This window comes from Pezoporus wallicus, unplaced genomic scaffold, assembly GCF_028554395.1.
Source record: "Pezoporus wallicus isolate ANWC-B61680 ecotype Strahan unplaced genomic scaffold, APGP_CSIRO_Pwel_v1 contig_608, whole genome shotgun sequence".
NCBI lineage: Eukaryota > Metazoa > Chordata > Aves > Psittaciformes > Psittacidae > Pezoporus > Pezoporus wallicus.
In genome coordinates this window covers 501,094-515,353 of record NW_026639059.1, presented here as the reverse complement: position 1 = coordinate 515,353, position 14,260 = coordinate 501,094, and the positions used below count along the sequence as shown (strand labels likewise).

At 43.5% G+C, this 14,260-nt stretch overlaps 1 protein-coding gene across 1 annotated transcript; it reads left to right on the top strand.

Annotated features, from left to right (window-relative positions):
* The first annotated feature begins 11,948 nt into the window (after positions 1 to 11,948).
* Positions 11,949 to 13,722, top strand: HTR1A (5-hydroxytryptamine receptor 1A). Its single transcript, XM_057413569.1, has one exon. The coding sequence runs from the start codon at positions 12,325 to 12,327 to the stop codon at positions 13,564 to 13,566; it is 1,242 nt and encodes a 413-aa protein (XP_057269552.1). The 5' UTR covers positions 11,949 to 12,324; the 3' UTR covers positions 13,567 to 13,722.
* The last annotated feature ends 538 nt before the right edge of the window (positions 13,723 to 14,260 follow it).

Sequence of the window (14,260 nt, the reverse complement as noted above, 5' to 3'; positions counted from 1 at the left end):
GATTAATAGAATAACTTTTTTTTTTTTTTAATTAGGGTCACTACTGGGTCTCATCTTCATTCATCTAATTAGATTAAATGTGTTATTTGACATTAATATTAATTTTTATTAAGTGATTTTAAATGGAGGATTTTGAACAAACATGAAAAGAAAATTCTGCAAGAAAGCCAATCCTCACTGGAGACAATGGAACGAACTTCTGTGCAAACCCACCTTGCTTTTAACATGGCCAGAGCTGCATCCATTATTCCTCCCTGAATTCTGACTATTTGTGGGGTAGTTGGCTTGCCTATATATGTCAGTGGGACATACACTATGTATATATAGTGTGTATATATATATTAATTATATTATATTATACTATATTATAATTATATATGTAGAACAGACATATATTTGCTGAGCATTACAGATGTGCTTAAAATACTTTGCAAAAAAATAATATGTTGTTTGGCAAAGACTTGTATTTCAAGATTCCATTGACTGTTTTTTTTCACTTGCCATAATCTTTATTCTCATGTAGTTCCAAAGAAAAGTGATACTGTGCAGCTGTTCATATATACTTGATAAACCTGTAGCTGTTATGATTGCAGAACTTTGGCTAAACGGTAAAGATTTTCTTGAAGCATGAGCTGCTTTAACTTAGGACTGTCTTCATCCTGTGTCCATCCTGTGAACACGCTGTGGAGAACTGGAACATTCACCTTAGGTATGAAGGAAACCAGGAGCCTAGTATAACTATAGAAGAAAGAAACTGATAAGGATCCATTGTCAGTGAACCTCAACAGATGACAGATCAAAAATGGAAAAAAATTATAAAGTGTGACATGTACATATCAGAAATTCTCTTAAGGTGGTCTTCATTACAATGACCTACACAATACTAACACAGCAGGCAAATGGAGTTCCTGTATAGGCAGCAACTGTTATAGAGAGAACATTTGTTAAATTCTGATTAGAATGGCATGATAAACACTACAGAAAAAACAGGCAGATAACCCAAAGTCAGGAATGCAGCCTTAACAGCTCTGATGAACACTGATGGATGCAGGGTTATAGCCATCATGCAACAGAACAGATATTACAGCATCGTCTCACGGAACAGTTATTTACATGATCTTGGATGTATGCATTTCTATATGCCCCTATCTTAAAGGAATTTGTATCCAGTTTCCTGTGTCTGATATCAACCTCATTTTGCATCTCACTAAGAAAAGCAGGACATGCTCTATTAGATTAAAAAGATTCAGCTATTATTGTGGTACAGAGTAACAATTTCCTTTCAATAGCAAATTTTTTCAGCCTACCTTCTTTCCCCATTCAACTACCTTAAAAACATGGAATAATTGGATATATTTACAGCAGCCAAGATCTTTAACTTATACCAGATGACCAAGTGCAATGGAAACCAGAGTCTGGGTTCATGTGAAAGAGGATACTCTGTTTTAGCTGCCACAGACTTCTTTGAGTCTTACTAGGTTCTCAGATTTTGTTATAATTTATGGCCATTGATAATTACATTTTGATTTAACTATCCTGATTTACAGCAGCTGGGAAATCAAACCCACATCTCTTAATAATGGCATTTATTCTAACCAATTTCCATTGTTCTTAATCCAGGAACTCTCTTTAGACTTTTTAATTTAAATACTGATTATTAATTTTTATCTGCACTCACAATTAATAATAAGACTAATGCTATTACTTATTGAAAAGGCTTGAAATCTATTCCTCATCCAACTGTCAGAAAGATGGATGCAAGAGGAACTGAGTATTATACAGAAGTAGAAGTTTGCTCCAAACTATATATGATTGAGTAAGGTAGCTCAAGGAGAGAGAACTGTTTATAGAAGTAGCTACTGGTAATACTCTTCTGAAAATTGAAACCAGAAGCAATAACTAAATCAGTTGCTCAGATGAAAATTTCACATTTGCTGAAGTGAATCCTCTTAGGAAAAAGAACTTTACAAACTCTCTTCTCCTGGGACAATGCTTCCAAAGACACAACAGGCACATCAGTTTTGAGAAGGGCTTAGAGAGAGATATAAAGCCTTCCCAATGATGTGAAGAGACTGGAGTAATTCTGTTCAGTCAGAAACTTATTAGAACTTATTAGAAAGATATATGAGAGGAATAAAAAAAAGGATATAGAAGGTATTCCAGACTTTTCTTTATACACAGCTACAAGGCTTACTAATAAAAATGTTTAAACCCATTTATAATCCTTTACACAACATATAATTAAAATATTAAACTCGTTGCCAAATATGAAATAAAGGCCAAGAGCAAAATATGCTTTCTTCTTGAACTTAGCATTTTTATGACCTTCATTACATTAGGGTAAAAAGGTATGTAAAGACATAGGAATAAATTATCTTCTGGTTTTGAACATACGTTAATCATTAATTATGGGACTGCAAAATCTTTCAGTAATTTCTCGTATAGGTATATTGTGCATAATTGCCTAGTAGGAGGTTATATCTTTCTCTGAAACTCCAGTTTGTGGCCACTGATGGATAAAGATGCATCCCTTGTCTTGATGTAGACACAGTTTAAAATATGAATCCCTAAATGAACATCCAGGCTTTGATCTATGTAAGGAATACAATGGGTAATTACTTTTTTTTCTGTGATCTTTGTGTGGTTTAAAGGCAAATAGAATATTAACTTGAATGATATTGCATACAAAGAGTCATAAATTCAGTCTTTCTCAGCTCTAATCTCTCTCATTGTCTTGTAATAATCAAATACAGGTAAATTTATCCCCATGATGGCAATGTTGGTCTGACATCCAGATAAACAAAATCAGATATGTGCACTTATGCAGAAAACAATTGACTCCTTTTTTTGTTTGAAAACCCTTAGCCAGTTTAATTACTTAACAATGTCATGCAGAAACATAGGTGGAGAATAAGCAAAATGCAATTGAATTCAAGGGTGATATCATAATATTGATTTCTTACTAAAAATGGAATATGATGCAGAAGAGGACCGATACCAAGTGAGCAGATACATGAAGTATATATATGGCTGCAGTGTTAATTTTCATGGAACTATCTTTAGAAAAACCTAAGAAAAACTTTATGCAGTTAGTGAAGAAACGGTGTGGTTTCTTGGTTCACACAATCAAGAGTGTTGAGTGGGAGAAAGAAGAATGCCCCACAGGGAGGAATAATGAAGATTTTGCCATACTCCTTTTTTGGACACAAACAGCTATCATCTGGCAGATTACTCTCCCCTCTGGACAGATGGAAAGGAGGAAATGAATTGCTCCTCTCAGAGGCATAATTCTATGCTTCTTTTGCAATTATATACTGCACAAGATTACAGGTGAAAGAAAGTTTATCTAGACTCTTATGACTAACATAAACTGTGACTCAGCAAGAAAAACTGTGAAGACCTTGAGGGCTACATCATGTACAGGATACATAGAACGCATTGTGACTCTTCCGGTAAACAATCATGAAGATAAAGTTATTGGAGAGAATAGGGAGGAAGTATCTGAGTTTTGGGGTTTTTTTTTCAGAATTTGCTTAGCAGCTTGTTCTCAGATTTTGTTTTGTAGTGGTAAAGACAATATAAAGTTTAAATGGTAATGCTTATAATGGTAAAGTTTATATCCAAGAAGTCAGCATTGGTGCTACAATGCTGACTTCTTGGATATAAATAATTTGAGACAGCATCTAAGAAAAGTAGTACGTGCTGGCTTTGCAACTAAGTTCATTCCTTCAACATGTGCCTATGGGCAAAATTTCGATTCTCACAAATCCTGCTTGGCGATGAACCTTCCTGAAAGTTTTAGCAGGACATTGTGCACTACAATTACACTTGCAACATCCATGACTGTAAAGTGCAGTTGGGATAGTTTTGAGAGCTTCAAAATCTGATGCCATCTGGTCAGGTGATTAAAAACGAGGAACTGATAACTAGATGATTGCATACAATCCATTCCCCACCCCTACCCCCTGTTTTACTTATTTTGAACCTAAATGAGTGATAGCAGAAACTGCTGAGAGGGAGTTCAGATTACCACTGCAACTAGAAAGGGAATGTGATGAAGCAGATGTGATGGAGCTCCTGAGGGTACAGAAATTTTGTCTAGCACTGAAGAATTGATAAAGAGTGATTAATGAGATTGGAGAGCAGAAAAAAAAAAAAAAAATCGGAAAGAATTAATATCATCAAGGAACAGCACCAAGAAATAACACAACCTCTCCCATAATTTTATGATGATGTTTAAGATCTGATAAAATCTCATTTATCTCTAGTATTGTTTCTTTGTAGAAGACAAGGTTCCCTTGGCTTATCTTGATAGTACACTCACCCATTAGGTTATAAAATATGTTACTATCTTTGTGTATCTAAGTCCCACGGTTAGCCAAAATATTTGTTTGTCCTCATTGTGTTTTCCCTTGCTGACCGTCTTTAAGAATCATCTAGTGAATGGACTGAAAGTGAGATGGGGGGCAGTGGCCTGCACTACTTACTCATCTGCACCCTGGACTTTTCCACTGGTCTATTTTCCACTTATGACTTCCCTGGTCAACTTAAAGAGAGCTCATGTTGTTGCTGCGATGAATACACAAAATTTTTTTGAGGTTTCCAGCTGTGCTGATGGAATTAGGTGTCTGAGAACAGGCTCAATAACACTCTTGTCCTTAGGATTTATTATTTGAAGGATTAAGAGGCTATATGCTCAAAATACAAATTTTTTGTGGATCTGTGGACTCCATTTGTTACATAGGAATCCTGGGTGATTAACTTAACCTGACTCCTCCTGGTTAGTAGGGTGCACCTGACTCCTCCTGGTTAGTAGGGTGCTTAAAAGTCAGAGCAGCAGCTATGAGTCAACCATTAAAAACTGACTTCAGGTATGGGATGCTGCTTAAAGAAGCCTTTCAGTCTTCCACTGTATCCTTGGCCATACCCTCCAACTGCCTCAAGCAGTAGCAACTTGTGCATGGTACAGTGATTGACTAGGAAAACCAATCAAGAAGGGGTTTTCAGCTAAGTAATTCTTCAAAAGCATGTTTACTTCCAGCAAGAAAACAAGAAAATATCCACCATGAACAAGGTCCCGGGTTCCTGGGAAGACATGGTGCCAACTAATGCCATAGGTAAAGGGGTTTAAGGGGAAAGGAAACATCCTCATGGCCTTTGTCAAGGTCACTCTAAAAGCAGAGTCTATGTGGACCTCTATGGCTAGATATGACCTGTCTCTGTGTAATGAAATAAACTGGTGTTCATTTAAAAGGATAAAGTTAGTCTGCAAAGACAAGATCTTCCTAAAATTTAATGTTTAGACATCAGCCCTGCTTTTTTCCAAACTGTATTTTTAAAAATAATAGTATTGTATTCATTTTAAGAAAATTAAACATAAGTCATAATAATATCTTTTTAAGAAATGCACTTGGTTTAATATACTATTGAACTGGTCAATACTGTTGAGCTCCAGTCAGTGTGCATGAAATAGGAAGGTTTATGTCCTTTGTAAGCAATGATGTTGAAACTCTAGCTGCTGTCTTTATTGATTAAGGAGACAATGATATTACATAGTCTACTTTTAATCTCTACTGTAGTATTGAAGTTCTGACATGGCAAGAGCAAAGGAAGCCATCAATTGCTATACCTGCAACTCAATTGTAAGATTAAAATACCTTAACTTTATTTTGGAAAATATTAATAAACTTACTTAGATTGGCCTCGTATTTATAGATGAGGCCTGCAGAAGTTTAGCTAGAGATGTTTTTTTTCATAACTTGCTGTTATTCAAGAATAATTTGTCTCTTATTTTATATCTCTGAAGTCAAATAACGTATGTATATAAAAGCAGCAAAAATGGCCTTTGCAATAAAAGCTTTGGAGAACAAGTTTCCATAAACTAAAATATTTTTGAAAGTCTTTTAATGCTCATTGTAAAAAGTTCCTTCTCACCTGGAAGCTAGTCCATTTTTGGGGGGGAGGAAGAAGGGTGCAGGGAGAGCAAAATAAAACAAACTTGAATGGGTCCACAAAAATGTATCCATAAACAGAGTAACTAATAAGTGAAAAAAAATGCTTGCAAAGCTTGAAATGTATTGGCAGCTGTTGTTAAAATAATCATGCCAATACTGTTTAATATCTGGAAAAACTGGTTAAGATCTAGAACACTGCTGGAATCTGGTATGCATTGTCAGGAAATGCTTTAAGCCAGTTGTGTGTCTTGCTATAAAATGAATGTGAATGTTAATTAAGTAGGTGTCCTGGGTTCAGCAGTAGCAGTCATGTTTCTCCTCCTTGGTAGCTGGTGCAGTGCAGTGTTTTGACTTTCGGCTTGGGAACAGAGCTGATAGAGATGTTTTGGTTTGGCCAAGGACTTTGTGAGCCTCATGCTCTGCCAGGGAGGAGGGGAAGCTGGGAGGAAGCAGAGACAGGACACCTGACCCAAGCTAGCCAAAGAGGTATTCCATACCACAGCACGTCATGCCCAGGAGGTAACTGGGAGTTAGCCGGAAGGGCTGGGAGACTGCAGGGTTGGAGGAGGTATCGGTCGGAGCTTGGTTGGGCTTGGGGGGCGAGTTATCGGTCAGTGGGTGGTGAGGTGTTGTATTCTGTTCCCTTGTTATTTCCTTTATCATTATTATCATTGGTGGTAGCAGTAGTGATTTGTGTTATACCTTAGTTACTAAACTGTTCTTATCTCAACCTGTGGGAGTTGCATTCTTTTGATTCTCCTCTCCGTCCCTCCGAGAGCAGGGGGAGGGCAAGAAAGGGGGGGAAGTGAGCGAACGAATTACCTGACTGGGTTTAAACCACGACAGTAGGTGGAATAATCTTAATCAGCTACAAGAAAAAGTCTGATTTAACGAAGAAGCTGCTCTGATCAGTGCTAATCAGCAATTATAGAATAATATAGAATAAGATAATTTATTTTGCAAACTTTGGCTGAGAAATTACTTGTTAGCTAATGGGTTTCAGTACATTAAAAGCATTGGGGTTCAGTTTTTAAGAAATGGTTTAGCCAGGTTCCATATTCTTGGAACAGCATTGCGTTACACAGGTGATTCTTAATCAGTTACGACATCTTCATTCATAGAAACCAGTTCCTAATGCACCACCTCTGTGTATTGTTTTCGCTTGTCTCTGACACAGATGTGCTGATAAAAACCTCAGAAACGTTGCTTTGTTCCCCACAGCCCAATTAGAGTTAACTAAATAGATAGTCAGAGCTTCTCTGGGATCATATCTGTGCTTAGCAGCCTAAGCATTGAGAAAATGCACAAGTGGTTAAGAGACAACTTTCCACCTTTCTTCGTCACAGCTGCACTGTGCACAGAAGAAAATTTAGCCTAAATTCAATGTAAAACTTCTGTGAAGTTTCTATAAACTTATAAAAAAATTTTGAACAAAAATGCTTGAAATTCTCTTTCCTTCAGAGAAGAAAGTGAACTTCTTTCAAAATTCATCTTAAATTTCTAGTTTTGCATAAAAGCTGCCCCAGGATTTTGATAGCAGGCATCACTAGGAACAGTTTAATTTCAGTGATGCTCGTTGAATATACATAACATTTATTCATTTTGGATTAAACATTTACCTAATGTTCTATTACTTCTAAGACTGTGAGGTGGAATTAATTATGCTCTTTTGAGGCTTATGCTGAGTTATGCTACAATGTTAGTTATTATGGTAAGCTCTTGGCAGAGAAAAGGCAGAGGTAGCAAATAAATACTTGCATATCTAAATAATTTCTGGCCTTAATGAAAATTATGAACACAAAAGGTGCTGTAAGATAGCTGAATGGAATAAAATATTTGCATTCTGCCCACCATTGTCTAGTATGATTGTGGCAACAGGGGTATCTCAGGCAACTGAAAACATAGTTACTAACATGGGAAACATAATAGGCACTCCAACATCCTGAGGTGGTGGTTATTCCTGTGTCTTCCATGGTATTCTTCTGGGCTATAGGGCCCAGATTGTTGATCTGGTTCTAACTGTGCAATGAAGAGGGAAGAGAAATCTGACTGGGTTCAGGGCAGAGCCAAAAGAAACTGAATTGGCAATGTGTGAACCCAGATGTACCATTCCCAAGTCCTGTTAAAGCTATGAAGCAGCACTGCTGCTTTGGCATGACAGACACCAGAGCTATAAGACCTTTCCAGACCTGTCCTTGGTTGTCACTGTTCTGTTCGCAGAACTGGGAATGTTAAGGAGTAGGTCGAGAGACATCTCAGTTGGACCTAATTCAGTACTGAAGCTGAATGCTGTGCTGATGTGCTGATGCTGTTACCTTTTAGGCCCAAGCTGATTCTTGCAGAGCTAATGCAATGTCTCAGCACTGAATGGCTCCTAGTGGGCCACAACTAGCCAGCCCTATGGGCTCCATGGAGAACTGAGATGACACAAAGGTGATCCAGAAGTTGGAAACATAGGCTTCCTTTTTGTGCTCTTGCTCTGCATTTGTAGTTTATTGATTCTGAGCTGATTAATTGTAGCATTCCAGAGGGATTCCCCCCCCCCCCTCCGTATATATGATTTCTATGTGCAGGACTTCACAAATTGATCATAGCCACAGAGAGGTCACAGGGAACAGTTCTGCTACTGGAACTGAAATTCCCTCAGGTTCCTGGATGGTTCATCTTCTCCACAAAGTCAGGACTAAACAGAATGCCAAATTTGGACTCATTTTGGTCCAGAGAAGTTTGGCTGAGAGCTAGTCAGCTACAATGTTAGCAATGGCCTTTAACTTTCAGCTTTTGGCATTTTACAGTAGAAAGTTTAAATTTGCTTACACTGTGAAACATTTTGTGCTTTACAAAAGGTGGGAGCAGATATCCTGAAGTGGATCTCATAGTGGAATGCATGTGCTTGCATGAAACGGATGAGTTTCAATGATGAAGTCATTTCAGCCATGAAATTCTTGTTTGCTTTTCTGTATTTTAAAGTTATAGCTGTTCTTCAGAAGGATTTGAACAGTGAGGAGCAGTGCTAATTCCTGTTGGCTCTATTTCCAAAATGCCTAATGAGAAAATTCAAGGAGGCTGTAGTTGGTAGGTTGTCTCCTCGCACATATTTCCTTCTACCTGTTTGAACTTCTCTCACAGAAAACTGCAACTTGACTGGATCGGTTTCAGTGAACTGAAATAATTCATTTCCTTAGCTGCCTAGTAAAACCCACATATTGAAACCATTACCAGAATATAATCTCTTGAATAACACTAATACTGTATTTTATCCTGGTGAATAGTAAAAAAACCCCAACTCAAGACCCAAATCCTTTTCAAATCAAAGTGCAATATGCAATTGTAAGAACAGGGTGCTGTGGTTGTAGCATTTCAATTTTATTTCAGCAAATAGATAACAGACAGAATTTGAAAGCATCAAGAATATATAGCTCTCTTTCCAAAATGTATAGAATGCAATTGCTCAGGAAAGCATCTTCTGCCACAGTTTCTTAATGCTTTTTCTTTTCATACTGTCAGAGGAACCTCTTGTTTGCTGCAGCTGTCATAACTGAATAACGTTAACATTTTAACTGGACTTTTAAGGTTGGGCGGTGTTAAGGTTTCATTTAGTCTTAAATTAGCTTAGATTTTATGTGGCTTTCCTTAAAGAATTTTGCTGGGCTCTTCGTCTAGGTTATCTAAAGACATTAGCACATCGTTTAGTTTCTTGGATGTATAAATGGCATTTTTGTGTTCAAATGCTAGTAGGATTAAAGACACTATCACATCAGAAGAGTGAGTTTTCCTTTCGTCTATATCTTTCACCTCCTACTCCCTCCCCTTCCTCCACGGCTGCCTAAATTGCTTCTCAATTTAATTCAGAGTGAAATGACTTTCAGTCTCTGAACAAAAAATACGTTCAAAAAGTAAAGCCGATTTAAAAGATTTCAGTTGAAAAAGGATCCTGCCTACTTCTCTTCACTGGATTTTCTTGGCAAAAAGTGTCTGGGGTTGACTTCCTTTGGCTGTATTAGTGCAAAACGTCTCCGGAAACAGTCTCCTCAAGAGCCCTTCGTGGATCCCTAAAACCTGCACCCCTATGGCTTTGAAACGCTAATTCCAGGCTAATCTAATTAGGCTAATGATTTGCCCACCACCATGCAAAAAGCTGCATTCTTCGTTGCATCAGGCTGGCTCTAAACAGCAGGAAACACAAACTTTGCTTTCACTGAAGGGAAAGGGTCTTTAAATAGGCAGCTGTTCAGAAGCCAACCATGCCGTGCAGTTGAGGGGAAATTAAAAAGAAAATAGGTTCTGGTGGTGAAGGAGAAAAGCATACTTAAATATCGATTACGTTTTGTTTTGTCTGTGTCTCTGTAGTGTAAGTCTTCACTCAATAGGGCACAGAACATGAAAATGTCAGTACAACGGGCATGCAGGGTTGCAGCTCTGCTCTGCTGATCCACCGCATCTCTGAACCTTGATCGTTTATAGTAAAGATCGCAAGCCTGGGGGGGGGGAGAAGGGAAGTGGGGTGGGGGTGGGGGAGTGGGGGGCGGGGGCGAGAAATGTAACCTGGACCGCTCATAAAAAGGAACGGCCCGAAATCTGCCCAAGTGTTGGGAAGTTCTGAATTCAGACTTATTTTTAAGTGTTGACTGAGAGGAGATGAGGACACCTAAGCCGGTGCAAGCCAGGCTCTGCTATCCTCATCTCAAGTTTGATTAAGTTAGAATCTGGCAAATCTTCCTTATAAGCAATTACTTATTTGGCTTTCTGCATTTTCTGAGTTTGCAGGGCACAATTACAAAGCAGAGCTAAAGATCTCACGTCATTAAGAATACCGAGCAGCAAGATAATAGAAAGCCTGCCACAGAAGTTATGTCAGAGAACTTACTTTGTTTTACCTTTCGCGGACAGCTGTAGTTAAACCTGTCGATAACACCGCATTTTTTTCATTTTACTTTTTTTTTTCTTTAAATGACAGATGAATCCCAGGCTTGTGATTTTTTTTTTTCTATTTACTGGTCATTCACTGATTTTCTTATGATGTATCAATCTGACACCCTCTTTTTTATTCAAGATTGTTCACTGTGATATTTTTCTCATTTCACTTTCAGATGCAGCCTGTAACGCATAAGGGTTTTCTTCGTCTTCTCTCTCTCCCCCTCACCTTCTTCTTATTTGAGAGGACAGTGATTTCAACAGCGTGTTGCACTGTAATTCCTGTCTCGGAGGAGCCGGGAGGCAGTGGTGAACAGGACGGCGGGGACCAGAGCGCTACCGCGGAGCCTCCGACGGCAGCGACCGCCCTCCCCGCGGCAGGACGCTGGGGAGAGGGCATGAATCGTCGCGAAATGAACTGGCATTGGTACAGCACTCGTAAGCGGCTGAGCGGGAGCCCTGCACGGCATGGGACGGTACAGCAATCCCTCCCGAGACTCCCATGCAACACTGCTGCCAGTGATCCCTCTCTCCCTGCACCCTCGGCGGCGTGGCCTTTGCTGCTCCCCGGGCAGCCCCGTGCCCGCTGCAGCCAGGCAGGGGGTGGTGGTGCAGAGCCACAGAAAGTCCCGCCGTCCCTTGGCCGCGGGGGCTCCCCGACACCTTCCAAGGCGCCTCGCCCTCGGGCCGCCGCCGCCTGCCTGCAGGTGGCGATAAGCGCTCCGCCGCCACTCGCCCTGGTACCCCCGTCCGCAGGCAGCCCCGTGGTGTGCGGTGCCCCCGGCCCCAGCCGGCAGTGCCTGGCCAGTGAGAGCCGCTCCCCGCTTCGCACACCCTGCACAAACCCCGGCGCCAGTCGCTAGGGGAAGCCCAGAGTCCTCGCTGCCCGGGCGGAGCTGCGGCGTGCAGGTTTGGAAAAGGTGGGGTGAGGAGCAGTCGTAGTGGGTTTCTCTGCAGTGTCCCCAGAGCGGGGAGGGGGCGGCGGGGACTGACGGACACCGGCGCCCGCCCTCCCAGGCCGACCCAAAGAGACCCCCCTGCGGGAGGGCGGGATGGAGGGGGGGCACGGAAGGGGAAGGAAAGGAGGGAGGGAAGGAGAGAGGGAGAAAGCGAGGGGAAAGAGAAGAGGCAGACCATGGAGGAGCGGCACGGGAGAGCGCAGGAGCGAGGGGCAGCAGCTCGGCGAGCGGCGGCAGGAGGGCCGCCCCCACCGCCCGGGGCTGCGGGCTGGGCAGAGGCGGTGGGGATGGGCGGGCGCAGGGCGGCTCCGCCAGCCGCCGTCCTCCGAGGCTCGGCCACCTCCCGCCGCAATATATAAGGGAGGGAAAGCTAGCGGAGCGCGGGTGTCCAGCGTGGCCAAAGCGCACGGGGCTGTGATGCCTCCTGCCATAGGAGCGCACAAGTGACCAGAGCCTCTTTCCATGCCCGTCTCCTGAAGCAACTCCCCCCGCCCGGCATGGATGTGGCCAACAACACTACCTCCCCAGAGCTCTCCTCCGAGGGTGCCGGCGGCCCCGGCTTCGGCGAAGTGACTCTGGGCTACCAGCTGCTTACCTCCCTGCTCCTGGGAATGCTCATTCTGTGCGCCGTGAGCGGCAACGCCTGCGTGATCGCGGCCATCGCCCTGGAACGCTCCCTCCAAACCGTGGCCAACTATCTCATCGGCTCGCTGGCCGTCACCGACCTCATGGTATCCGTGCTGGTGCTGCCCATGGCGGCCCTCTACCAGGTGCTGAACAAGTGGACACTAGGTCAAGTCACCTGCGACATCTTCATCTCGCTGGACGTGCTGTGCTGCACCTCTTCCATCCTGCACCTGTGCGCCATCGCCTTGGACAGGTACTGGGCCATTACGGACCCTATCGACTATGTCAACAAGCGAACCCCCCGACGGGCAGCCGTGCTTATCAGCCTGACCTGGGTCATCGGCTTCTTGATTTCCATCCCACCCATGCTGGGCTGGAGGACGCCCGAAGACCGCTCAGACCCCGACGCCTGCACCATCAGTAAGGACCATGGGTACACCATCTACTCCACCTTTGGCGCCTTCTACATTCCGCTCCTCCTCATGTTGGTCCTTTACGGCCGCATCTTTAAGGCAGCCCGCTTCAGGATCCGCAAAACTGTCAAGAAAGTGGAGAAGAAGAAAATCGCGGACACCTGCCTCACCCTCTCCCCCTCCGTCCTGCAGAAGAAAAGCAGTGGGGAGCCCGGCAAGGGTTGGCGGCGGACAGCAGAGCTCAAGCCTGGTGTATGTGTCAACGGCGCTGTGCGGCATGGCGAGGACGGGGCTGCCCTGGAGATCATCGAGGTCCAGCGCTGCAACAGATCCTCCAAGAGTCACCTGCCGCTGCCCAGCGAAGCGTGCAGCTCCCCGCAGCCCCCCTCCTTCGAGAAGCGCAACGAGAAGAACACGGAGGCCAAGCGAAGGATGGCTCTGTCTCGCGAAAGGAAGACTGTCAAGACCCTGGGCATCATTATGGGCACCTTCATCCTCTGCTGGCTGCCTTTCTTCATCGTGGCGCTGGTCCTGCCCTTTTGTGACAGTAAGTGCTACATGCCCGAGTGGCTGGGTGCAGTCATCAACTGGCTGGGCTACTCCAACTCCCTTCTCAACCCCATCATCTATGCCTATTTCAACAAAGACTTCCAAAGTGCTTTTAAGAAAATTATCAAGTGCAAGTTTTGCAGGCAGTGAAGCCCGCCGCTCCGGGACAGGGCACCTGCCACTCGCTCCATCCACCTGGCTAGCGCTGCAGTGTCCCGCTCGCCCAGCCCCTCTACAACAGCGGCAGAAGGGCAGGGGGTTCAGGATCCCGCTCTGCGCCCAACTCCCTCCCTCCTCTGACCGTTGGACAAGCCTCGCTGGGCTGGGTCACCGGGGACTCCGTGGCCGCTCTCTCCTCGCCTGGCCTCCCCGAGGCTCCGCTGCCAGGCGCTGGAGCTGCCACAGCCCCTCGCTCGCCTCCCCCCATCATTCTGGATAGCCTTAGGGTTTTCAGGAAGTTGCTAGTGGTCGGTGTACAGCCACAGGGTCTGCCCGAGTAGCAGCGTTAAAAATAAGATGAAAAATGCAGAAAACCGCCGTGACGGGTTTGTTGGATTTAAGAGGAGACGGCGGGGGTTCAAATCCCGACCTCGGTCCGACAGCGTGAGCACGGAGGCTGAAGGTGACTCCTTGAGCGGAGACAGGAGCTTTGGGCTCGTCCCTTCTTGAACTCTGAAACAACCAAGTGGATTTTCTTGGGGGGGGGAAAGCGAATGTGTTTTGTAACCTTGTAAGGTACTTAACAGCAACATCCCCGTCTGTGTTACGTGTGCGTAACCGCTCTCCTGCTATGCTAGGACCTTCCAGTCATCGAGCTTCCCTTCATCACAGCGCAGGGAGGTGA